The sequence below is a fragment of the Leptinotarsa decemlineata genome, unplaced genomic scaffold (genome assembly GCF_025532065.1).
Source record: "Leptinotarsa decemlineata unplaced genomic scaffold, Ldec_3_MD MMD2_tig00026328_RagTag_RagTag, whole genome shotgun sequence".
NCBI lineage: Eukaryota > Metazoa > Arthropoda > Insecta > Coleoptera > Chrysomelidae > Leptinotarsa > Leptinotarsa decemlineata.
Window position 1 is genome coordinate 19901922 of NW_027412688.1, and position 26201 is coordinate 19928122.

At 35.0% G+C, this 26201-nt stretch overlaps 1 protein-coding gene across 1 annotated transcript in view; it reads left to right on the forward strand.

Moving 5' to 3' along the window:
* Positions 1-5859: 5859 nt before the first annotated feature.
* LOC111518162 (transcription factor rough) overlaps positions 5860-26201 on the forward strand; it is a 48115-nt gene continuing 27773 nt past the window's right edge. Inside the window, exons 1-2 of the mRNA XM_023174522.2 lie at positions 5860-6630; positions 22590-22865. Of these exons, the coding sequence (XP_023030290.2) occupies positions 22607-22865 (259 nt within the window). The 5' untranslated portion in view covers positions 5860-6630; positions 22590-22606. The remainder of the gene's footprint in view (positions 6631-22589; positions 22866-26201) is intronic.

The window sequence follows — 26201 nt, forward strand, 5'->3', positions numbered from 1 at the left end:
ATAACGCACATCGAATTCAAAGAAAAGCTTATCCTCATATAGGGGGAATGAAAAATTGGCAATTGATCAAATTGCTAATTAAAGTAAACCACCTTTATATTTCCAAATACAGAAAATACTATAAATCAAAAGGACCACCTTCATTGAATTTTTTGAGTCACTCCAAAGTGATCATTTCAGTTCCCTACGAATAAAAAATTATTTCTATTTTCGAAATTGACATTTTTTAACAAATTTGAATGAATTTAGTTTGAAAAATAGATCATTGATTCATATCAGGGAAGTTTGAGTCGATAAGAGTAAACTCTCTTGCAGTGACGGCTCGTGCATTGAAGAACAGGGGAGGCTAAAGCCATTCAAACTATATATGTTTATGTTGTTGCACGCTTTGCTTAATACTAAAGTTAGGGCATGGGCATGACAATGCGTAAAAAGTGCATGAGGAGCTATGGACTTAATTTTAGTTTGTAAATCATTTAAATGGCCGGCTATGACGCAGCCCCATCATAGGTTAGCGCATTTAACTTTTGCCTAAAATTATAGGTGTCACACGTACGAATTGAAAAATTAAACAAATCGTCAGCTGTGCGCCTAGATGAAACATCATGAAAACCCATAAAACATTCTACCACATTACCATCTTTGACATATCTAAAAACGATTGAAAGTTGTAATGTACAGGTAATATCGGTAGTTTCATCAATTTCCCATGCAAAAAAGAAACGCTTCCAATCTCCTTGCTTATATTTTCCTTAATAATATATGCCACAGTGTCTATAGTAAGCTCATTTTGGATGGTTTTTGAGGTGCCCGAAAAAACTCTTCCGTTTAAAAAAGTTACAAATTGTGAGTCATATTTGCTCCATAACATGAGGTGAATTTTTTAAATCGGAGTATCCTATTTTAGACCACGTTTGGTATTCAGTTTGTACGGAAAATAAAACACAGGGCAAACAAAACAGGTTTTCTCGTTTAATGGAGCCGCTTAACCAATCGCATTTATCGTACCAACTAATATTAAATCCTCGATTTTGTCGATTATCTGACGATTTAATTGAAATCAAATTTGGTTGAGGCCTTCCTAGAGTTTTAATAATGTAAAATTTATTATCATAAGATAAAGACTTAAAATTATTTGTCAGCAACCAATCGACTATATCGTCAGATTTTTTAATTTCGTCCAACTTATCCATAATAAATGAAAAAAAAAACTTACCGAAGAGTGAAAACCTGAAAACACCTTGAAATTGAAAGAAAACACATTAAAAATATTACCAAAAAGCACGGCTATAATATAATACTGTCTGTTTTATACACAAATATCAAGAAACACTAAAACAATTTACCGAAATATTTTTCAGTCTCGGTCCGTCACGGCATCCGTCCAAATAATTAAATAAAAACTAACGCAGACCAACTGGAGGCTAGCCTCCTCTGACGCTATAATTTCTTCAACTAAAATTACAAATCGGGACGTATGTCGCTGGTTGGATCGGTCTCGTGGAGCCTGTGTTTTTCAAAACGGTCGGAGGCTTGGCTCCCTTGCAAAGTATGGCATTTATTATTTCGGGTTGATGGTTTATTCGTTCATGAGCGGTGCGTTTGAGTTTTGTTGACGCAGGATACAATGTGGTACGTACTATGTAGTGAGTGATAGTGTTTTTTCGGGCATATTATGTATTTATATTAAAAATTAATGGTAAAGTAATGATACCCAAGCATTTATAGAAAAAGATAATCATAATTATTTGTCAATATCTTTTAATTTACTGCGATGAATAGCCTCAAATTTTATGGGAAGGCTAAGCCTCCTCTGACGAGCCGCCGCTGCTCTCTTGACAAGTCATTAATAAAATGTTATTCATTTGTAGGAAAAATTTGGGACAAGCTATACATACGTCCTAAAATAAAAACACCTAATATCTTTGGTTGTCTTATTTATATTTAATTCTGCCATTTAAGATAATATTCTCTTTCACTCTTTCCAATCCTGCCTTCATCACTATCGCTGTCATCATCTTTTGATAAATAAATTTTGTTTTCTCTTTCTCTAACAACTTCTGCAACAATAAATTAGAATTCATCTGAATCATTATATTCTGCATGATTACAATATATTTACATTTGACGTATATATTCTACTGTAGTTCAAAAACTCCATCTGTCATGTTTATTGATATTGTCCAACCTGTATATACATATCGCCTCGTAATATTTTAGTAAGCATACGAATCCCAATATTTCAGTTGCATTTTTTTGGGTTGGCCAGTGGAAGTATACGGTTCCACTTCTTATCAAAATATAATATGAAATTTCAACTTTCCCACTTATTTCTCCATGGTCATTCGGTTTACCTTTTTCCTCTGTCAAGAAGACTATTTGGTATAAGGATTTTATTTGGACCACATGTATTTATTCTATGTAGGCTATTCTGTCTATCTGTCATTAAGTCAGATATCATTATCAATTTTTTTAGTTTTATTCACTATTTGAAGGTAATTTTCATTTTATCGTTCATATCAATGATTTTTTTAAAGCACATAAATTTATTCTGTCCTATGTCATTGATGTTCATTTTGTCTATTTTTGAGTTTTGTTTACTGTATTTATTTTTCATTTAGTATTCTTAATATTTAGTTGTAAGCAACTTGTTGGACAATTAACCTGACACAGTTATCAGTGTCAATCACTGATGACAAATAGCAATCCCAGAAAAAATAAAGGTGCTTGAAAAGCAAACCTTTTCTGTTAACCACAACATCTACAAACCTAGGTTTTAAATTGGTACAGACATTTGCAGGGGTTGACGTCTAAACGAATTGAGCGTCTTTCAATGATTATTTTGATGGTTGTTTTCTTAAATTGCTTTCTATATCGAATATATATTTGTCTATATCCAGTGTGTCCACAATTTGGTTCCAATTTGGCCGCTTTTCGGAATGTTTTATAGTATTTCTTCTTACCAGCTGTTAGCATCGGCTGTTGCAAATTTTCTGTAACATATAATCCACCATTGGAGGCTTCAGAGACTTTGCTTACGATAGTCTTCCTGATCCCATTAAGATAGAGACTTGTAGGTTGACAATGTTGATATGATAAACTTGTTTTTTCAAGGACAAAATGCAAGCATTTTTGTAAAATCCTTGAGGCGCTTTACGAGCGGTGCCTGTGCGAAAGTAGCGATTCACGTTAGATTTGAATCGCTGGAGATAACATTCATATGGGAAGGTCATTAAACAGTGAAGTACGGAGTTGAGGTGTGTACAGTTTTCTGGTTCGGAACAGTGTTCCAAGCTTTTGAGAAGCAGCTTTTGCAATTACAGCGACATGATTGTGTCAAGACATATTGTTGTCCATTTCAACCTTGTTGAAGCAGAATGCGGAATAGCTGTTCTTTTCTCAACTAGCATCAGTATTTCTTCCGCCTGTTGAAATTTATTCAATACATTCTGTATTATTTTCAAATGTTTGATCAGGTTTTTTTTTGTTTTAACGATTATGAGAGTTGACAAGAAAAAATATTGTAATTGTTTATATGAAGTTGAGAAAGCAACAAAAAAGTATTATTATTTGGTCCTCCGAGCTCAACAATAATCTACACATGAATTCAACAAGAATCTACCCATAGGTGCACAACGAAGAATGTGGTTGAAAATAATATTCTTCCCGTTGAATTCACATGGCTCAAAAATTTTTCTATATATAAATACAAATTTTCACACTATAGAATTGATTCACAATAAGCGTTGATAATAAAATAGGGTGATTCAGTTGTTGAAATATGTGTAAAAGTAAATGTGAAAAACGTTTCCCAGTGGTTGGGAAAACTAGTGAAATGAGCCTCTTGTGTATATTTTCTGGATGAGTTGCTAGTCAACCAGAAAAACAAAATTTTCCACAAAAAAAACGCGAGATTTTTTTCTATTATGACTGTGAACATGAAATTTCTCCCTAATAGCAGTTTGATGAAAAATGGAAGATTGTTCAATAAAAAAAACTTTGTTTTATTTACCTGAAGAAAACACTAAAAAATCAGATGTAACACGAAAAACGATGTTTTGAGGATGGTTGTGAAAGCTATAGTGTCCGACCGAAATCGGTTTTTACGACCGAAACCGAAAACGAAACTTCCTTACAAGGATTATGTTTTGAGGGAAAAATAAAGAAAACGTTATTATAATCACTCAGTCTTTATTTTTCATCTTCAAATCACAACGTTATGCAGTCTTCGACATTTTTACTTATTGACAATCAACATAACAAACCCTTATTTGAGAAAAAATATTAATTGCCCCTTAAAAATAGTTGAAATCGGTGAGGTGTTTATTTGAGTAGATGTAGATCCTTCTTTTGAATATTATTGATGGTTTTTCAAAAATATTATACATAAAATTACTCATTTAAGTTGTTACTTAATATCACAATAGGTACTTAATAGTTATGTAATAATCACAAAGAAAGCCTCGAGTCACGGCATGATTAGGCACGTGGACGCAGCAAAATGTCTTCGTCGCTTGTATGAAATTCAACGCGCCGAACATGACCGATCACAAGCGGAAACTCCCGAATGCAGTTTTGGTTTCGGTCGTAGTTTCGGCAGGTTTGCCACCGAAACCCGTTTTTTTACCGAAACCGAACTTTCGGTCGGACATTAGAAAGCTATCACCCGTTCTTCCACAAAAGTTCCCTAGCCATAGAATCAATCAACAGTTCCCAATTTTTATATCGATTCAGTTCTTGCTTCTTGAAGTATGGAAAAACCAGTTTTGTTGAGAATACTTCCAATTGAAATTTATGGCCCAAATAAAATGGAAGTAGTTGCTCTTTGTAATTAAGATTCCACTGTAACGATGATAGACAAAGAAGTATTGAGTTATTGAAGGAAAGAAAGAAGCTTTGTCCAGAGTGGACTAACGTTATCATTTCAAGTAAAAAAAAGCTGAGAAGTTGGAATTCGAAAATATCCGAAATTATGAAGGTGCTGAAAATGTCACATAGTTCATACAATATTAAATACTGTTACGTTTTCCCCGTGGGTTTGCTAACAATTGATTGTACAATTTTATTTTGCTGCTAATACAATCAAACACTCTAACTAAAACTTTATATTAATATTCAAATGCCGATCGCCAAAAGAAAAAAACTACCCGTTTAGCTCCGGTTCTCTCAGTTAAATGGAAATTGTCAAATGTCAACTGTCCGTATAGAGATTACTGCAAACCCCAACAACAATTCGATTTATCGGCAAAAGTTTTTTAACTTTTTTATTGAAGTCAGTACATTGGCAAAAATTAACAACTCTTTTGACAGAAATAGTATTTTCAATATAAAAAAGTATAATACAGGGTGGTTTGGGACAAAACTCAAAATAGATTTCTTAACATTTTCGTAACAGCCTTATTAGATCACTTCGTACCGCATTGCCCACTAGACTTTCCCGGATATGCCGTTGGTAGTGTTTATATATGGTAATTGAGGTATTTGGAAGCCAATAGGAAATTCGCTAGAAGTCTATCGATGTGACGCGGCACCTAACTAGAACGATCGCAAGGCGCACGTCGAGTTGAGCTCGATCTTGGCACGTTATAGGGGATGATTTACAACAATATTTCACTTCCTGTACAGAATATGAATCAATAGAAAACACCTTCTCTCTTGGAAAATCGACCAATCATCATACAAGAAAAAAACTCTCTTATTCTGATTGGCCAATGTTACTAAACTTAGAAATGTTCAGTAAATTGGGTTGCATGGCCCAGTATTGTAGTCTGGTTCACATGTACTCGATTTAGCTCTTTTTGGTGACATTTTTCAGCCCTGTCCAAAAATTACGACCAAGGTGTCATTCGATTCGATTCGTAATTTTTGGACAGGGCTGAAAAATGTTACAAAAAAAACTACATGTGAACTAGACTATTGGGAGAAAATGTACTCATAGCTTACACTTTATATATAGTGATTAAGAGGCCAACAAAAGATGAGATGATAAGATAGACTAGAAATGGATATGAAATAAACCTGAAAGTGATAAATTTGCTGAAGATTGCAAGAAGAAAATAAATTATTGAGCAGAGAATGGTTTTGTCAAAGGAATAACTGATTGAGAGCCCCCGAACGTGGTATTTGCCATACTTTAACGTTATTTACCCAAATAAACCTGGGACAATGAAGCTGCTATTTAAAGCCGCTTCAAAATCACATGGATTCGCCTTAATGATTTTTTGTAGGAACAAATTTTTTCTGATCTGATGCAACCATTAGTTGTTATACTGAGAAAATTTAGACTGGGTAAAAATATCAGAGATATGTTCCATTAGGTTTTCATTAGAAAGGAATCTCATATGAGCCCAGAGGTTTCTGTGGATGTTGACAGACTACCTGATATGAATGAAATGTTGGTAATCGTAGTCAAATTAAAATATTCAGCAGTATGTGCTCAGTTTGTTGAAAAACATATCACGGAAGAGCACGCGAAAACTCTAGAATTGCAAGCTATAAGAAAAAAAAGTCGATGATTATTTTGACAAAAAAATTTTGGAAGATGAATCCCTTCGAACCATACCAGAAATTCACATAATTATATTTGGACGAAGCTTCAATACTGCAAATTGAGTGACCAATTTCCAAAAGGTAAGAGAACAGATTTTTTTAAACTATGTAATTGATCCTAAAAGTACCTAAAGATAAGAAGGGATAAGGGAAAAGATCTAGTGATCTGACTGGTCATGGATAATGTGGATCTCCCTGATAATTATCCTCAAAAATAATGTTATGAATATACTCTGATAAATGTGGGTGACGTATGTGACTCCTTTTGACTGAAGATCATCTTTTACGTTATCTGAAAAATTATTAATAACATTCCAATTCAAACATAATGACGAAATACAAGTGCATTTCATTGAATATGTTGTCTAAAAACTGATTAAATTGCCGTAAAAATAGCATCATAATTGATTTTTTGAGCTGTTTCGAGCTTTTTCGAACCACGGGAGGGTATTGGCTCTTTTCACCCCTTGGAGGTAGATTTATAAAAAAACATATATAGTTGTCCTCAAATATCTGAGAATCAGGGGATCAACTCCTTAAATGTTGATTTTTGCCATACATTACATATCGATATCGAAACTGAAATTATTTTCATTTTTGGTAATTTCGCGTATGCTCAGAAGAGGACGGCGCGAATATCACTATAGTCAAATTATGCTAAAATTCGTAAAAGAAACAAATATCGACAAACATCAGCTATGAAATGACAATCAACACTACACTGTTCAACGATAACTTTATTTTTCTAACCGTTTTTTGTCGACATATAACATTTTGGATCTACGCAGTCTTCAACCTTCATTACGGATGAGCTTTTTTTTTATATAAGTTATGAACCCGAGTTCGCTGACCGAGCATCACTCAGGGATAGAGTTACATCCGCTGTTCCAGACGCGACTACATGCTAAGTCGGCAAAACATAACTTATAAATTATTGTTAATCTAATAATCAGGTATTCTTGTTACTTCGCCTGAACTGTAACGTTGTATTTGTCCAAAAATAAAGTCTTTTTAAAAAAGTATTTTCGTATATCGCATACGTAACTGGCGCAGTCGGTAGGATAAGTGCAGTTTTTTCGTCGGAAATACACGGCATCGAAACCGATTTCGGACTAGAAAAACGTGGGTTTTTACTCTTCGGCACTTATCGAGACTTTTAGTGACTTTCTTCGTTCCTGTGCACCAAAAAGGGATTGAGTTAACCTGAGGGCCTAAGGAGGAGTCCAGACATTTCAAACAAAGCAGATAAGCTGGTAACAGAATCACCGGAAGATTGAAATACATTGGTGAGTCCAAGTATCCTTTCTTTCCTCCCCGAATTCTTTTTCCCTGGATAGGAAAATTGGAATTATTTAATTTTAGTTAAAAATTAATAGTTTTAGAGAAACTTTATGAATAATAATCAAACAAATTTAGACGAGTTAATAGAAAGCTTCAACAGTTCTTTAAACGTGTCTAATTCCATATCTGAAATCATGGTGAATAATAATCCAAGTCAAACTCCGCCTGCTCAAACGGTAAACCCAACAGTTACCCTGAGCATGTTGAAAATGTTTGTCGATACGATACCTAATTATGATGGTGATATGAATACTTTGACTAGCTTTATATCAGCTTGTGATTTTCTTTTTGAAACATATAGTAATACAAATGATCCTATCTTGGAAAAATATTTAATTAGAGCAATTCAAACAAAATTAATCAACAGAGCTCAATTATTAGTAGGTTGTAGAAGTGAATTAACTACTTGGGATTCAATAAAGTCCGCTCTTGTTCAATGTTTTGGTGATAAACGAAATCTTGAATGTCTAGAACAAGATTTACTCATGTGTAGACCTCTAAGAAATGAATCCACTTTGGATTTTGGTAAAAGGTTACAAATTTTGAGAAGCACTCTTATACAAAAAATAAATTCATTTCTTGACACAGAAATGGATGCTGCTACTAAATTAATTTATGTAAGACAATACCAACAAATTTGTTTGAGAACTTTTATTAGAGGTATATCAGGTCCATTACAGAGCTTGATTAGAATAAAGAATCCAGATTCTTTAGAAGCCGCTATGACTTACATTATAGAAGAAGAAAATTTTCAATATACCCAAAATCTGTTTAGAACTTCCATAATGCCTCAACATACGAAAGTTGTCACAAGACCGCAATTTCAAAACACGCAAATTTCAAGATTTGCAAGCCCACAAAACATTCCTCAAAATTTTGGAAATAATCAACAATTTTCATTTAACACTCCAAATTTCAACTATGACACTCCCCAAAGACCAAAATTCGAAACGAGACATTCAGCACCTCAGTCATTTTCTGCAAACTCATTTCCCAGACAACCTATCAATGTTCAGCCACGACCTGTCCACAGAAACTTCCCAACAAACAGACAAGTCTTTGGTCCACCCCCAAATGTCTTCAAACCTACAGGGAGGACACCTCCAAATCAACCAGAACCAATGTCAGTCACATCCAGAAACACATTCCATAGGCAACCGAATAACCCCCAAAATAAATTCGCACCATCAGGTCCTCGTAACTTCACGTCTCAGGAAATTTACCAAATTGATGAAGAGTCGCCCGATCTTCTAGAAAATACTAATGCCCCAAACGACTCTGACAATATTCCTGATAACTATGACTCAGAATTTAAACATGACTATTACACTTACGACCACAATTCGGACGTAAATCCCCAAACTGAAGTTTATGAAAACCCTGGAGATTTTCCAGAAACCCCTGAAAATTTTCAGCAGTTTGGCCACACCAACCACGGGACATAACCACTGAAATGTACACCGAAATAAACAATAGCCTACCCTATATAGAAATACTTGACCCACCTATGAAATTGTTAATTGATACAGGGTGTTATCATTCGATGATGCGGCCCTCTATTGCCGAAAAATTCTTTCCAGAAAGTATTTATCATAGCCCCTCCAAAATTAAAACAGGTATAGGTGAAAAGGAAGTTAGATTCAAAGCTGATGTTAGGTCTTTTAAAGAACTCAATTCAGACCAAATAATAAAATTCATTCTATTTGATTTTCATTCATTCTTCGATGGTATTTTGGGCCTGGGAGAACTACAAAAAATGAATTTTCGTGTAGATTTGGTTCAAAATTGTTTAGTTAACGAAAAAGTTAAAATTCCAATACTGTTTAGAAATCCAAATAAGGAAGCTTACAGCGTAACTATTAATGCCAAGGAAATTGTCTCAGTGGAAGTCCCTGTTTCTCAATATTCTGATGATGTTTTAATACCCGAATGCAATTTTCAAAATATTTTCATCCCTGAAACACTCACGACAGCCAAAAATGGATTAGCTAGAATCGAAATTCACAATTACTCAGACGAATCAGTTTCAATAACATTCAATGAACCAATAAAAGGTTCTCCTTTTTCTGATAATCAAAAAGAAAATTTTTATTTATTCCATTTCAAAAATTCTGAAGTAGAATCTCCTTGCGAAAAAACTCTTGATATAACAAACCTAATTCGTTGCGACCACTTGAATAGCGAAGAACACTCTGCTCTAGTATCTCTTTGCAGAGAATTTTCAGACATTTTCCATAAAGAAAATGAAAAACTAACCTTCGCAAATAAAGTCAAACATGTCATCAAAACCCATGATGAAATTCCCGTATACACAAAGTCATATAGATATCCATTCGTACATAAAGAGGAAGTGCGAAAACAAATCAACAAGATGCTAGACGATGGCATCATAAGACCAAGCCAGAGTCCATGGAGTAGCCCCATTTGGATCGTCCCAAAAAAGTTGGACGCCAGTGGCAAACAAAAATGGCGTATCGTAGTCGATTACCGGAAGGTAAACGAAAAGACCATCGATGATCGATATCCTCTTCCAAATATCAATGATATTTTGGATAAATTAGGTCGATGCCAATATTTTTCAACATTGGACCTTGCGTCAGGGTTTCATCAAATAGAAATGCATCCCGACTCTATCGAAAAAACCGCTTTTAATGTTGAAAACGGACATTTTGAGTACCTCAGGATGCCATTTGGGCTCAAGAACGCTCCAGCAACATTTCAAAGGGTTATTGATAATGTCCTGAGTGATCTCCAAAATAAAATATGCTTGGTGTACATGGACGACATCATTATATTTTCGACAAGCCTTGAAGAACACATATCCAACTTAAAACTCATCTTTAAGAAATTGCGCAGTTCTCGATTGAAAATTCAAATAGATAAATGCGAATTTCTTAGAAAGGAAGTCGAATTCCTAGGCCATGTTATAACGCCGGACGGGATAAGGCCCAATCCTCGAAAAATCGAGGCAATTCAAAAGTTTCCAATTCCCCGGTCAGCCAAAGATATCAAGTCATTTTTGGGACTTTTAGGATATTACAGAAGGTTCATAAAGGACTTTGCAAAACTAACAAAGCCCTTTACCAAATGTCTCAAAAAAGGAGAAAAGATAGAACATTCACCAGAATTCATAAATACTTTCGAACTTTGTAAGAGAATACTGTGCAATGACCCAGTTCTACAATACCCAGATTTCGAAAAACCTTTCATAGTAACAACAGATGCCTCTAATTTCGCTATCGGTGCTGTCTTGAGTCAAGGCAAAATAGGAAATGATCGCCCTATTGCTTATGCATCCCGAACCTTGAACCCTGCTGAAGTAAACTACAGCACGATTGAGAAGGAGTTACTGGCCATAGTATGGGCTACTAAATATTTTAGACCATATCTGTTTGGCAGAAAATTTCTCATATTTACCGACCATAAACCTCTCCAATGGCTTTTCAGTCTAAAAGAACCAAACTCACGTTTAGTGAGATGGAGACTGAAACTTGAGGAGTACGACTATCAGATAATGTACAAAAAGGGTAAACAAAATACAAACGCCGATGCCTTATCAAGGGTAGAAATCAATCAAATTGACAGTGAATCAATATTAGTCAATCCTGGAGACATAGATGATGATATAAATCAATATCTAAACTCTGAACAACCATTGGACGTATCCACAGAAGACCTGGACAATTTGGAACAGGTATTCAACCCCAACATCGAAAACAACAAGAAAATAAACATAATATCTGATATTCAAATAGTACCTCCTTCTAATCAGAATCCATCCCCTCGCATTATAACACCGCCACCTGACAACGACGACGGTGAAACCGTTCACTCTGCTATAGAAAACCCAATACTCGAAATCAAAATAACCGAGCATTGCATCAATAAATTTACTAATCAGATTATATTCAATCAAAAAGAATCTGGTTCCTATCATGTCATTCGCAGTAAACCCTTCGGCACAGGCCGCAGACAAACTGTTTATTTATCTGGCAACTTTGAACAGGAAATATTAAATTTTTTCAAAGAATACGTGGACCCTAAAAAACTACATTGCATATTCATTAATAAATCAGAAATTGACCTTGCCCAAAAATTATCTACCATTCTCCCAAAATTTTTCAAAAATCAAGCATTCAAACTTTGTATTTCGCCACAGTTCGTCAAAGACGTAACGGACGAAGATAGACGAACAGGACTCATAAGATATCACCATGAAAAAACGTGTCACCGCGGAATAAACGAGTCACTCTTAGCCCTTAGAAAAATATATTTTTGGCCAGGTATGAAAAACCAAATAACAGAATACATAAATAATTGCGACATATGCCAACAAGCAAAATATGATAGAAATCCACCTAAGATCAAATTTGCATTGACCCCAACACCGACAGACCCCTTGGAAGCAATTCACATAGACACATTTCAAATTTCTAACTCCAAATTTTTGACTATTATCGACATTTTCTCGAGGTACGCTCAAGCATACCCCCTCGAACCCATTTGCACGGCAAGCGTGGTTTTCGACAATTTAATGACTTTCATTGCACATCACGGAATCCCCAAATCAATCACGTGTGATAGTGGCACTGAATTCAAAACTTCTTTACTCAAAGACTTCTGTACCCTCCACAATATTAAAATTCATTTTACAACACCCGGGAATTCAAATAGTAATAGCCCAGTAGAAAGACTCCATTCCACACTTATTGAAATGTTTCGAGTTCTTAAAATGAAAGACCAACGAGCGAGCCCAAAACAATTAATGCAATACGCTATAGTTGGGTATAATTCCACAATTCACAGTGTCACGAAACAAAAACCTTTTGACATTATCCACGGACGACTTGACGCTCTAGACCCATTTGATATGTCTGATGAAATCATAATGAACCAGTATATAATCGACCGTCGAAAAAGACTAAAAATCCTTTTTGAAAAAATACATGAAACCTCACTGAAACACAAGACCAAACTTAACGAAAAACAAAATGAAAAGCGTGAAGAACCGCCCGAATTCCAACCTGGAACCACGGCATTTGTCAAAGATAAAACAGCATCCAGAAGTAAAAGTAAACCCCGGTATAGAAAGAAAACAGTAATTGAAGACCTAGGGAGTAAAATACAGACGACAAAAGACAAACTTGTACACAAATCACAAATGAAAAGACCCAAAAAAGTATCTGTTCTTTCACAGGACAATGAAACTGATGGCGCCATTGCTTCGTGTAGCCATACTCCTAACAACGTCCAGAATAGCAACCAGTGACATAAAAGTCTCACCACTGAAAACTCCTTTGCTCCCTTTCCACCTTGGAACTTCCAAACTAATCGAAACCAAACACACCTTCATCCATTTTGTCGAAATATCCCCAATTTTCAATCAACTAAAAAATCTACGATCCTTTTATAATAAAATTGCCGACCACGTTAGAAGTCATCAAGTAGCGAAATCTAATCAGCAAATGCCCCATCATGAAATAATAGATGAAATAGTAGAAAATGTCAAAATTAACCTTCCGCAAACACTTTTGTCCAATCTACTGAAACACGCCGAGTATCTTATTCTAGAAGTAGAAAACAAAATTAATAATATTGAACCTCAAAAGCGTTCGAAGCGCGGTTTGTTGAATTTAGTGGGAAAAACTTCCAAATGGCTTTTTGGTACTCTGGACTCAGACGATGAAGTTAAATATAACGATGCTATTCAGAAACTCCAGCGTGACCAAAATTCCACTCTGAAGGAAATCACAATGCAGATATCGCTTTCAAAAAAGCTGATAGACAATTACAATAATACAATAACTCTTCTTACTACCAATCAAGAAGTAATTAAAAAACGGCTAGATTTTCTTCAATTCAATATCAGTCAAAACCTGATAGAATATTTGGGAACGCAAAATACACTAAATCAAATTATATTAAATTGCCAAAATTTAATTACTTTTCTGGACAATTTAGAAGATGCATTAACATTTGCAAAATTAAATGCATTACACAGCACTGTGATCTCAGCTACGGAGCTAGAAAAGATAATGGGGCATCTGTCTTCATTATACAATAAAGACAGGATTCCTCAATTTAAAAGTTATATCTCATATTATCAATTGGTTGGCACACAGGTTACCTTTTCAGAAAACAAACTTATATTCGCTATACATTTTCCAATTTTCTCTCAAAACTCATTCGAAATGTTTCGCCTATTTCCTATCCCAATTAATAATTCCACAATCGTCCCAAGTCACCCGTTCCTACTACTTGGAGAAAACCAACAACAGTACGAGGATGAGATGTGCCCAACAATCGAGGACACACATATTTGCCACGATCATCGGGATCTACAAATAGACGATTGTATAGCAGCTCTTATCAAAGTAACCGACAATCCAAATTGCCACACCGCCGGAGTCTACGTAGCCAACCCCATCATAGAACCTATCTCCAGTCAACACGTATTAGTAATCCCAGCTGAAAAACCCCTGAAAATCCTGGAAACCTGCCAAAGCGATGAATTCACACTCTTAAGAGAACCCAGCCTTGTTGAAATACCATTCAACTGCGGAATCACAATTGGAGATTTCAAATTATGGAACAGAAAGGAAATTGTGAAAGGCCATCCTTTAACCATTCCAGAAATCAAAATAAACAAGATCAACCCTGAAGGGTTGGAACCCAGAAAAATTCACCTAAAATCCATAGACCTGAAGAAAATTCATGAACTTCAAGACGATGCCAAGTTTCTTCAAATCCAGGACACAAAAGTAATTCATCCTGCAGTCTCCAGTTCTGCAAGCATCCTTATAACCCTCTTGATGGTTGCTGCCGCTGCTTTCGCAATCTGGAAATTTTATAAGAAAAGGACCACCCCCATAAAAGAAGAAGAAGGACCCGTCCATACCGAAAATACCGAAAACAAACCAGTATCCCTCTTGTTTTCGTCTTAGGGATGGAGGAGTTATGAACCCGAGTTCGCTGACCGAGCATCACTCAGGGATAGAGTTACATCCGCTGTTCCAGACGCGACTACATGCTAAGTCGGCAAAACATAACTTATAAATTATTGTTAATCTAATAATCAGGTATTCTTGTTACTTCGCCTGAACTGTAACGTTGTATTTGTCCAAAAATAAAGTCTTTTTAAAAAAGTATTTTCGTATATCGCATACGTAACTTATATAAGTATTCAAGAAACTCTATTCCAAGTCTCGTGTTGCTAATGTTGAAATGATAGGATTAGTTTGCCATGGGAAGGTCTAGAGCTCTACTAGGTCTAGAGCTCTAGAAGATCTACTATGCGAAGTTCTAGCCCACCTCTCGTTGAGATAGAAATTTGATAACTTCCGATAAAAGTGTAGTTTTATAACTAACGTTCCCTTGAGAGTATAATTTGAAGCAACCCAGATGTAGGTGTCCTTTAATATCTAACCAAAATTCAAAATATCAAGTTTCATGTTTATAATGTTGAAAATGGCGAAAGTGCGTAAAAATGTCTAGCCCCGTCTTTACCTTCTTAGGTAGAAATTTAAAAAAAAACCTTTCATATTTCTTGAATGGGTGTTGTTAGGTGCATATTTGTCAAATTTGAGTTTCTAAGGCTGGGCATTGATAAATACGATTCTGGCTCGAAGCTAGGAAGTCGAACATAGCCAAGGCTTTTTGAAATCGAAATGAACCGAGCTCATGTCAAAGTTCGGCTCGGCTAGGCTTGAATAGGTATACCCCTATACAGACACAAATCATCGATGTGTGGTGGGGATAGAGGTGTCTTCCCTATTTTAGACAGAAAACAAATATTCAGAATATGAGTGTACAGAGAAATGAAAACTGTTACAAAATTTAATACCAATATACAAGGTGTCTAACAACGTTGTCTTTTTAATGGATAACTACACTGATTTCTTTGAAAAAAAATCGATTTGAAAAATATAGAGTTATTAGCGTTTATAACGGGTGACTCGGAAGTTACGGTGGGTTATATGTCATGAAATTTGTTCAGTCAACACTAACATCACCTACTCGATCAAATGGAATAAAAAATATCTCAGCCAAATATTCTTGAGAAGAGTGCATTTTCATATCCTATTTATAATCTTACCGAGAGGCGCTTTTTCCATACTGGTAAGTATGTATTCGAGTCAAGCCGAGCTTTGACTTGAGCTCGGCTCGGCTCGATTTCAAAAAGCTTGGCTTGGTTCAGCTTGCCTTTGACACCCCGGCTCGGATTTAAATCGAGTCGAACTTCGCGCCAAATCGAGCCGAGCTTTTATTATCAATTTTTTTGGTATTTATCATTGCCCAGCCCTAGAAAGCTGGTGGGTTTTTTGAAATACTAATTTCAAGGGGGCGAAAAAGAGGCTGAACCTTCTTATATTCGGCATCTCTAATGGCGAAAACGAGAAATTGAGTTGTCTTTGTATAGTTTAGTGTTAACTGTTATTTTGTAGCTGCCGTTTGTTAATTATTGTGGTTTTTTAGAATTTTGCCATAATTTGAATACAGTAACATTGCGATCTAGGCGGCTTTCTTATATGAGCATGAGCCCACCTTCAAAATTGTGAAATTTACAAAAATGAAAATATTTTTATAAATAAATTAAATTTGTGGATACTGCTTTGAATATATATTTCTTAATTGTTTTCTCCACGAGGTAGGTAACCAGTTTACAACTTTAAGTGTCTATATGTAGTGCGTCGGGAACTGTCAAAAACTAACTATTAAGGAGTTGATAAGGAAGGTAGACCCTCTAATTGCACTCAGATACATGAGGACACCTACACCTGAATCATTTATAAATCTATCTCCAAGGGGTAAACAGGTATCAGGACCCTCTCGTGTTATAAAAAAGTTCGAGTCCGAGCCAAAGTTATTCTCGGGCATGAATATATCCTTATAAACTGGAGTAACCAACTCTTGGGATCACTTTTTTCAATTTTTTCAAATGGAACACCCTGCAAATAATACCATACCTGAATAGTCCAAACTACGGACACTCATCCAGACATACCCAAATTACCGAAATCAGTAACTTGTTTATAAAAACAAAGGGCTAAACAACTGGCTGAAATTGATATAAGTTTTTGCTCAAGACTCAAACTTTCTTGGAAATAAATAACCTATTGGTTAATTCTCAACAAGGATTCAGAAAAATCTGGTCTACGATTACAGCTATAAGTGAACTAACACCATTTACAACATACTTAATGAAAAGAAAAATCTACTTGCTTTATATTTTGACTTGAGTCGAGCAGCATTGATCATTAACTATTGTTGGATGAACTGAAAAGAGTTGGAGTAAGAGAAATAGTTGCAAATTGGCTAATTTCATATCTTGAAGGAAGAAGACAAGTTGTAGTTTTCAACAATAACAGATCTGATATTCAGATCGGATCTCAGGAAGACTCACATAAATCAGTTCTTGGTCCACTTTTATTTATAGTATTTGTAAACGATTCTACTTGCACAAAAAAAAATTCTGATCTTCAAATATTAGGTATATGCAGATGATACTACTATCTTTAAAAAGACGCAACATGGTAGGAATATATAGTGTGTGCTAAATATCAAGGCCTACTTCATGATTACTGTTCAAATCATGGTTTATCCCTTAATATCCCAAAATACCAATTTCATGGTATTTTTGCCTAAAAACGTAACCATGTACTCCTTTCTACCTATTCAATTAAATCAATCATCAAAGTATAGACTCTCAAACTGGATTAAAAGACAAAAATTTCACAGAGAATGTGCCATCTGTTTTAGTTTTTAGGAAAAGTAGTTATTGACTTAAAAAAAACTTTTGTAAGGATTGAAAGGATCAGGACTCGAAAAATGTAACAGCCTATAGGAAGTTTCACATTTTTTTATAGACGTTTCATGGTTGTGTGCCAAGTTTGAATTTCGTGGCTTCAGAAATGAAAAGAAAATATTAAATTTCAACGTCCGACGTTATATCATAAACAAAGCCTTCTTGGATAGTATATATCTATAAGAGTTTTTTCTCAGAATTATCCATGAAATCACTACTAATATTTACATGACATTTAGGACCACAAGAAAGTGTTGATACAAAATATCACGAAAAAAATACTTTCGACTTACAAATTAGGTCGACTTTCTAAAGTTTCGGGTGGAAAAATTATAGTTTTTAACTTCTTATCAGCACCTCTTATTAATCTGTGAGGTACCAATCAGAGAATCGTTCAAAAACTTCACGGCAAAGTGATACTGAAAGACACAAATCTACTCCTTCACAATGCTACTTCGTTAAAAATTACCATTCAACTAGTCACATCAATCCCAGCCATAGAAATGTCATTTATTGAAAAAGGGGAAGATTATATGAAAAACCAATTTTTGGCTTTTATCACTTTTCCACCAATATATACGAATCTACAGAGTTATTGAATTGGTAATTATAGAAACGGCATTTTGTATAGATACATTTTAATCCATAGTTACTATGAAATCATAATATCAATGAACTAAAATTAAAATTTTGGCGCGTATTTTAATTTTCAAACTTCTTAGTTTTACTCGAACTAGCGTCAGTGATTTGGGAAACTGTTCCATGATACTACTTTCAAAGATCCTGGACCGGCACACCATGCATGATCCAAGAGACAGTTTATTGTATAAGTTTGAAAATGTCCGTATAGGACGAAACTGGTGTACCAATAGTTACAAATAAAAGTGGTAAAAAACATAGAAAGTTTCATTCCTCTTTTCTTCATTATTTTCATACTATTATTGTATGTATAAGCATGGTATGGCATGGAATATAAAACGATAAATAAGAAAATTTCAGAAGCATCATAAAAAAAATTCAGCACTTATCTCTGGTATTTGTCTGAACAACTCATTTGTTTACCATTTTCAGAAATTTAAACTGAAATTATCGTATCACTGAATCAAAAAATAGCATAACTACTAATTTGAAACGTGTCAACATCAAAACAGTCAAGATTGATTCCTTCATGACTAGACATTTTTGCGGCTTGAGCGATTTCAACTTCCTACATCCAGATCAATGGAAATCTGATAAAGATTATAATATCTATATGCCTAACAATTTAAAAAAATGTACGCGTCATAAATGATACTACTAAATGAGTGGTTCGACGTGTGTGCTTTGTTCACTCACTCGAATTGACTGCCGTGGTGGTCCGTGGTTCAAGCCCTAGCCTGAACGATTGATTTTCACTTGCTATCGTCCAACCCGTGTTAGGAATCACATATTAAAAGGTAAGACCTCGTTAATCCTTAGCTCACACAAGTTTCGACTTCTGAGGGTTGTCATTCGTAGGGATGCGACAGTTGGTTAACGGAAAAATAGATTTAAAACATTTAGATATAATCGGAGTTTAACTTATAGGTAATGAGGAACAGAAACAATATTGAAAGTTTCCAATCTGCACATTCATTTTTTTTAAACTAATACGAATAAATGAGCGAAGTCTCTAATTGACTTAGATTTTTTCCAACGGAAATATATTTTTTTTCTAAAAATAATCAGATTTTCAGGTAGGACCAAGAAAAATAAATATACATTCATTATATTTCTACAAATATTTAAGTTTTTTTTGGGCTGTTATTGATATATTGTATCATCTGATTACTGATGTATCATCAGATACATCAGTAATAACTATAGTTGATTGTAAGACCGATACAATAAACTTATAGTATGAGAAATTAGATACATATGTTTTCGTATGAAAATTAGAAAGATATCTAGAGAAAAGCTAGCGTAAAGAAATTTTACTTCAAAAAAGGAAGAAAAAAATCAAATCTATCAATAAAACAGCATAAGTTTAAAAAAATATATGATATATGTTTTTGTAATCCTAAGGCCATTTATTGTATTTTATGGGAATTAAAAATTAAATCATAATGGGAAAAAATCTTCTTGGCGTCCTACTTCTCCATCTTTATAAAAAAAATATGGAAATTTTCCAAAGGAAGAAAGAGCGCGATTGAATTCAAAATATATCCCTTTCAATACAAACCATAATGTAAAATAAAGTATAAACATTTGTTTAGCATATGATATTATCACGCAGAAAATAAAACTTTTCATTATTGGTAAATAAAGAACTAACCCTATTAGAATCAAAATCATTCGTTGGGTAGAGTTAGCCACACCCTCTATTGCAAAGACCGCCCCTGTCACGCGCCCTTATTGCGGTTTGGTGATTAGGCCACATTTCGAAATTTGCGGCCAGACCATAGACACTGCTTCCGGTTTTAATTGTTATTGTTGGTTGTGTTGTAGTGGTAATTTATCGTTATTAAGGGAAAGGTACGTTTTGTAAAGAATGATAATATATTTTTTATTTTTCCCGTATATACAAAATCTATTACAATAAATCTACTGAAAGTTACTGCATGATCTACACATCTATATGTAGAGTTACTTCTATTGACATTTCCTTCCTTTTTTTGGAAGATTTCCACATTATTTTGTTTCAAGATAAAGTAGTATGAAGCCTAAAACTTTCTTTCCCAAAAAATGTATCACTCCTAAAATTATAACCCTTTCAAGTTAAATCTACTGGAGTATTTTTCAGAATCCGCAATTATAAGGGTAATACGGTTCTTCTCAAAAATTTTCACATAAAATGAAATATAAGAAAACAACTATTTTGCGGAATTGGTTTTGAATATTGAAGTTATTGTTCCATATTTAGAATATGAAAAATATAAAAACCAATATAGACCAAAATTTGATTCAGCCCTGTGTGTAGACTATTTTTCGAAAATTCATTACTTTAAACTTTAAAATGTTTGTCACATCCCTAAAATATTTGTTCCGTGTTCCGTGAATTGAAAATATTAGAACAAATTACTGATATACCTTCCTTACTGAAGAAAAAAATCAATCATCCATGGAGACTCTCCAAAAATATAGAATTATTTGATCTGAATGCATATTTTGAGATAGTCGAAAATTAAAAACCGAAAAAATATAATTCTCATCTCTAAACTAAGACAAGACGAGACAAAAGACGAAAATATATTGATGGCAGCACTATTTGTACGCGAGTGGAACTATTTTCAAAAGCAATGTTGCAATTGATACCTGAAATAATATAATAATAAATTTTAACATGAATAGTCTGCACTTTTTTAAAACTGAAAGAGAATTTTGAGAGCTTTAAAACGCCCATGCCTTTTAAAGATTTTGTTATCGTCCTTGTTATCGTCCTTGTTCTGGGGTGGGAGAGGAGGATAAAAACATCGGAAAAAAGTGCCCCACTTTTATCAAAAATTGATAGGGGCAAATATTAGATTTTCTCTTTCATCTCCGAATAGGTTTTCAATGATTTACTGAATGTAATGGATTTTGTCTTCAAGTATATGAAGATGATTTAGAGATGAGCAAACGATTTAAATAAAGCTTTAGACTGTCTTATTTGTCTTTTGAATAACCTAACCTATACTAACAGTTCAATATATACTGACAGAAAAAAGAATACCCAGTATTACAAATTATTTCTATGAATATGTTTGTTTGAGTTTTTCATAAAGTGGTTTTTGTGATATCGTCTGTTTTTACAAAAAGTAAGTAAGCTGTAGTTGTGCTGTAGCTACAATTGGCATTTGATCATCGTACAGTACATTTTGAAGAGCTTCTTTATTCTGTTCATCAAGCCTAGAGTGAGAAGACGTGAAAATTTTCAACAGCTTGGCGAGTTTGATGAAGGGCGAATAGTGATCCTGTGTATAGCTGATTTGTCATTTGAGAAATAATCAAGAAGGCCGTAGACGGAGAGCCAGAGGTACATGACGTGTCAGAAGAACAGCCTCTGGCTCTACGGGACCGCTTGACGTCTAGAAGAACAATTACGAACCATTGGTTTGGTTAAGAAGTTTTGGACTTACTTCATATCGTGCTCAGTTTGTCCCACTTCACACTCCTAGGCACCGTTGTGAACGGCTGACTTGGTGTAGAGAACGGCAGAATTAGGACCTCGAATTGAATACCATTGTCTTCAGTGATGAATCTAGATTCTGTTTGGTAATGCATGATGGTCATGCAAGGGTGAGGATGCGACATGGTGCGCCATGGAAAGGCATGTGCACCACACTGTTGGAATTATGATATAGGGGGCTATTGCAAATGGAAGCGTGTTCATCAGAGGCAACATGTTCTATCTCATACACGGATGCTCAACACCGGATTATTTGATGACATCACTTGAATGGAAATTTTCCTTCATTTGGAAAATAATTAATAATAAGGGGCCTCCACTTCTTCGTTGCCCCAGGACCTTCAGCCTTTCAAATCCGGCCCTGATTCTACTTCTCCAACAAGATAATGCACGATCACATATAGCCAGAATTACGTTGGCCCATTTTGAGGACAAATAAGTCTTGACCCACTAGATCTTCTGATTTTTCATCCATTGAACACGCCTAGGATGTTTGCCAACGGTTGAATTTTTCTGAGATTTTGATCAATTACTTACATAACCCCAAGATTTATATATGAATTCAAAAACTGTTGTAATACATTCATTAATACAGGATGTTCTTATTTCTATGTCACTTACTAGATATATTTAGACATGCTGTATAGGACATACATATATAATAATAGGTATTTTTGTTTGTTACAGGCTAATGGTATTTAATTAACAATAATTTATATTTTCACATAATAATCAAATAGAAATAACCAACAAATAATTTTTTTTCAGCCTTCATGAAATAAGAAATGATCATCAGCAACACTATTTCGCCTACAAAACCTAAACAAAATCAACCGTCGTCACCTAGAGATTTTTTTCGAAAAATTTATGGAGACTTGGACCAAAAGATCGATAAGAATGAGGTTTCATCTGGAACAAGAACTGACAAACAAGAAAGTGATCTTTTCACACCTATTCCTATTCTAGCGAATCCTTTGCCATTCATTCTACCTCACGGAAGTGAGTCGCAGTTTGCTGCAGCTGCAGCTGGATTGTCAGCATTTCGTGAGTAATTGAAAAATATATTAGAATCTTCATTATTCATCAAATGAATATTTCCGAAAACTGATAATTAATCATATCTATATTCTCTTATCAATTCGATCAAACATTTGAAGAAACGTGATATATGTCAAATGTACTGTGCATGGGGAAAAATTTTCATCAACCTCATTTGAGTATTTTCAGCTTCCACAGTCTGAAAAATATGAAATTTGTAATGGAGAACTTTATACACGTATAGAAAGGGCAAAATTTTTAGTTCACTCCGATAAGTTACTGCATGAATTCATAGTATTTTTTACAAAAAAAAAAATGTTTCATTTATCAGTAACTTTCATTTAATAATTTTGTCTATCAAAAAAGAGCTAGGTTAGGTCCAAAGGGAGTCGGTCTATTAGACCCTCTACCGCAACCCGAAAGGGTTTATTGTGGCTCACACCTATTCACACTCGACCAAATAAACCCAGCTTCTTAACGAATCCGATTAGTTTGTATGGTGAGTGGTCTTTCAGGTCAGATCGTGAGTTCGGCCGTACACGGACCACATATTTGCAGTTGAGGCAACCAGAACATTGTGGCCACGTTGACTGCACTTCGCGGTTGACCCAACCGCATTTTTGTGGTCGACTTGCGGTCATATAAACCACACTTGCAGTTGAGGCAACTGATATCAAAAATTGAATGCTGTGAGACCAATATGTACGCTGTTGGGTACGACTGCAAGTTTGTGGTTAGTGTACGGCGGATGCCGAGATGACATCTCGGTGGAGATCAGCAGCAAGTTGACTGCAGTCTTCCGACAGTCCGAGTCTGCAAATGCTGATTCAAATGACAGTGACCTATAAGAAGGCCTGTTAGACATCGTAGTTCATCCCTACTGTAGTCCAACAACTGTCTGGTATCAAGCTTCGAAGGGTGAATAAACACCTTGGAGTGAGTTCAGTGTTTGTTTGGCAAAGCCTCCTTTGCAAGGTTGTCATCAGCCTCATTGCCTTCCAGGCCAGTATGGCCAGGAATCCAGACCAGAGACAATCAGTTAAGTCTTCCTATCGAGGAGAGTTGTTTTTGGCAATTTGCTACCAATTTAGACGTTGATCGGTAGGAGCCAAGAGCTTCCAACGCCGCTTGACTGCCTGAGAATATTTTTATTGACTTGTGTATGGGATTGGATTCTTCCAATCTCTCCGCACACAAAAAAGAACTAAGACATTATACAATATTTATCTTAACGTCACCATCTCCGATAGCGTCTGTTGATATCAGTCTGTAGCTATTTCGCTACTACCCATGTTTTTCTTCAAGACGGATAGCCCAGTACGATCCATTTCTAAGTAGTTATTTGAGATACACGTCTCCAGATACTCGTATAAGAATATACGCTGATTCTTTAAGTTTACGTTTCTCAATTCATTGGCAATCACTCTCGTCTTGTTCCATTCAACTTGATGTTCACCGTCTGATTTCGAATGAATTTTTCTAATCATAAAAAAGTTTTGACTGTCAAAATTTTTGGTACCTGTTAGCACAATAACTTCTCTGGTAGACTCAACACATGTGCTAAAAATTCCCGTGCCTGAGCTTTATTCATCAAGAGCCACACAATCATTCAGTGCAGCAATAACATTTTCTAACATTTCAACGATTTATATTTTGCCTCAGAATAGGCCTCAGTTTCATCACGAACCTCTTCATTCGATGGGCATTTCTCACCAGTGAGCATTTTTTGAGGTCTGCGAATAGCCAGTGGTCACTGGGAGCCAAATCTGGCGAGTACGATGGATGTGGGAGCAATTTGAAGTTCAATTGATGAAGTTTTGCCATTGTTTCGATTGACTTGTGACGCGGTGCGTTGTCTTATTGAAACAATGTTTTTTCTTCCCCATCGGTCGTTTCTTTGCAATTTTGGCCTTCAATCGCTCCATCAACGGTCCAATATATTCACTGTTGATGGTATTTCCCTTCTTAAGATAGTCGATGAATATTACACTACGCACATTACGAAATATCGAGACCATAACCTTTAACGAGACCATAACCTTTTGGACGCTTTAGACTAGGTTCACCAGTTGCTCTTCAGTCAGATGACGATTCTTTTGATTCCAAAGTGAGGTGATGGATCTCTGTTTCATCCAGTGTCACTAATTGACGCAAAAATTTCGGTTTGTGTTAGGCCCGATAATTTTCAGCCCACTTAGTAATAGCCTGTCCTTTTACATTTTTGTTATGGTAAAAACTTGCAATTTAAAAAGTTGGGATAGAGAGAAAAATTTTGGAATAGCATAAATGATACTGTTCAGAAATGAAAATCTTCGTTTACACCACATAGTTTGACAAGTTTCTCTGCAAGCATCTGTTATATTATTTCAAAAACACAGTAAAAAATAATCACCACATCAAATTGTTTTCTAAAAATTTGGAACCTGATAATATAAATATAGATTTACTTGCTAGGTATCGCATGTTGAAAGACATGACCTCGTTAATCTTCAGCTCGGACAAGTTTCGACTTTTGAGAGTTGTCGTTCGTAGGAAAGCAACAGCTTGTTAACGGAAAAACAGATTGTTTGTTACCCACAACTTCAATCGCGTTTGGATTTTCTCAGATTTTCAGCAAAAATATAAAAATATATTCAACAGTGACTGTTAGTGAAGCTTACCAAAGTACAGTAGTGAAAACCGCACCCAAATCGGTCAAGCCTTTTTGAGATTAGCGCGCACATACAAACACCCCGCACAGACAAACAGACAAAAATTTAGATTGCGTTATTAAAGAACCCCTATAAAACTTCCCCACAGAAACTTCCGTCTACCGGTAGCGATCAGTAATTTTTTGTATTGATATCATATCTATTGCTGTCTATAACTTTTGCCCGTCATCATTCATGTTTTAGAGTATTGGAAAAATAACTACCTGCTCTAGTTTATAGAAGCGTATGAACGTGATTCCGATACTTAAGTGAAGTAAAATAAAGACACGTCAGAAGAAGCTATTGTATGCGTTTTTGTAAAACTGTTTAGTGAAAATTTCATAATAAAGTGTTTTATTACATGAGTTATGAATATTAGATACTTAAGAAGTATGATTCAGAAACATCTATGCTCTATACATTTTTTGGTTTCCATTTAAATCATAGCTATACCTACTACTGCCTTTCTGGAAGTCTTCGATGGCCCCTGCTTATGACTACATAATATGAAAATGTGCATACTTGTAGTCATGGACTACACATTTCTTCAATCGAATTAATCATGACTTACTAATTGCTATTCTGAATTATGTATGCTTCTTATAACATTCTACAAAACTCTTATCGTTATTATTATCAATTATGAATGTTC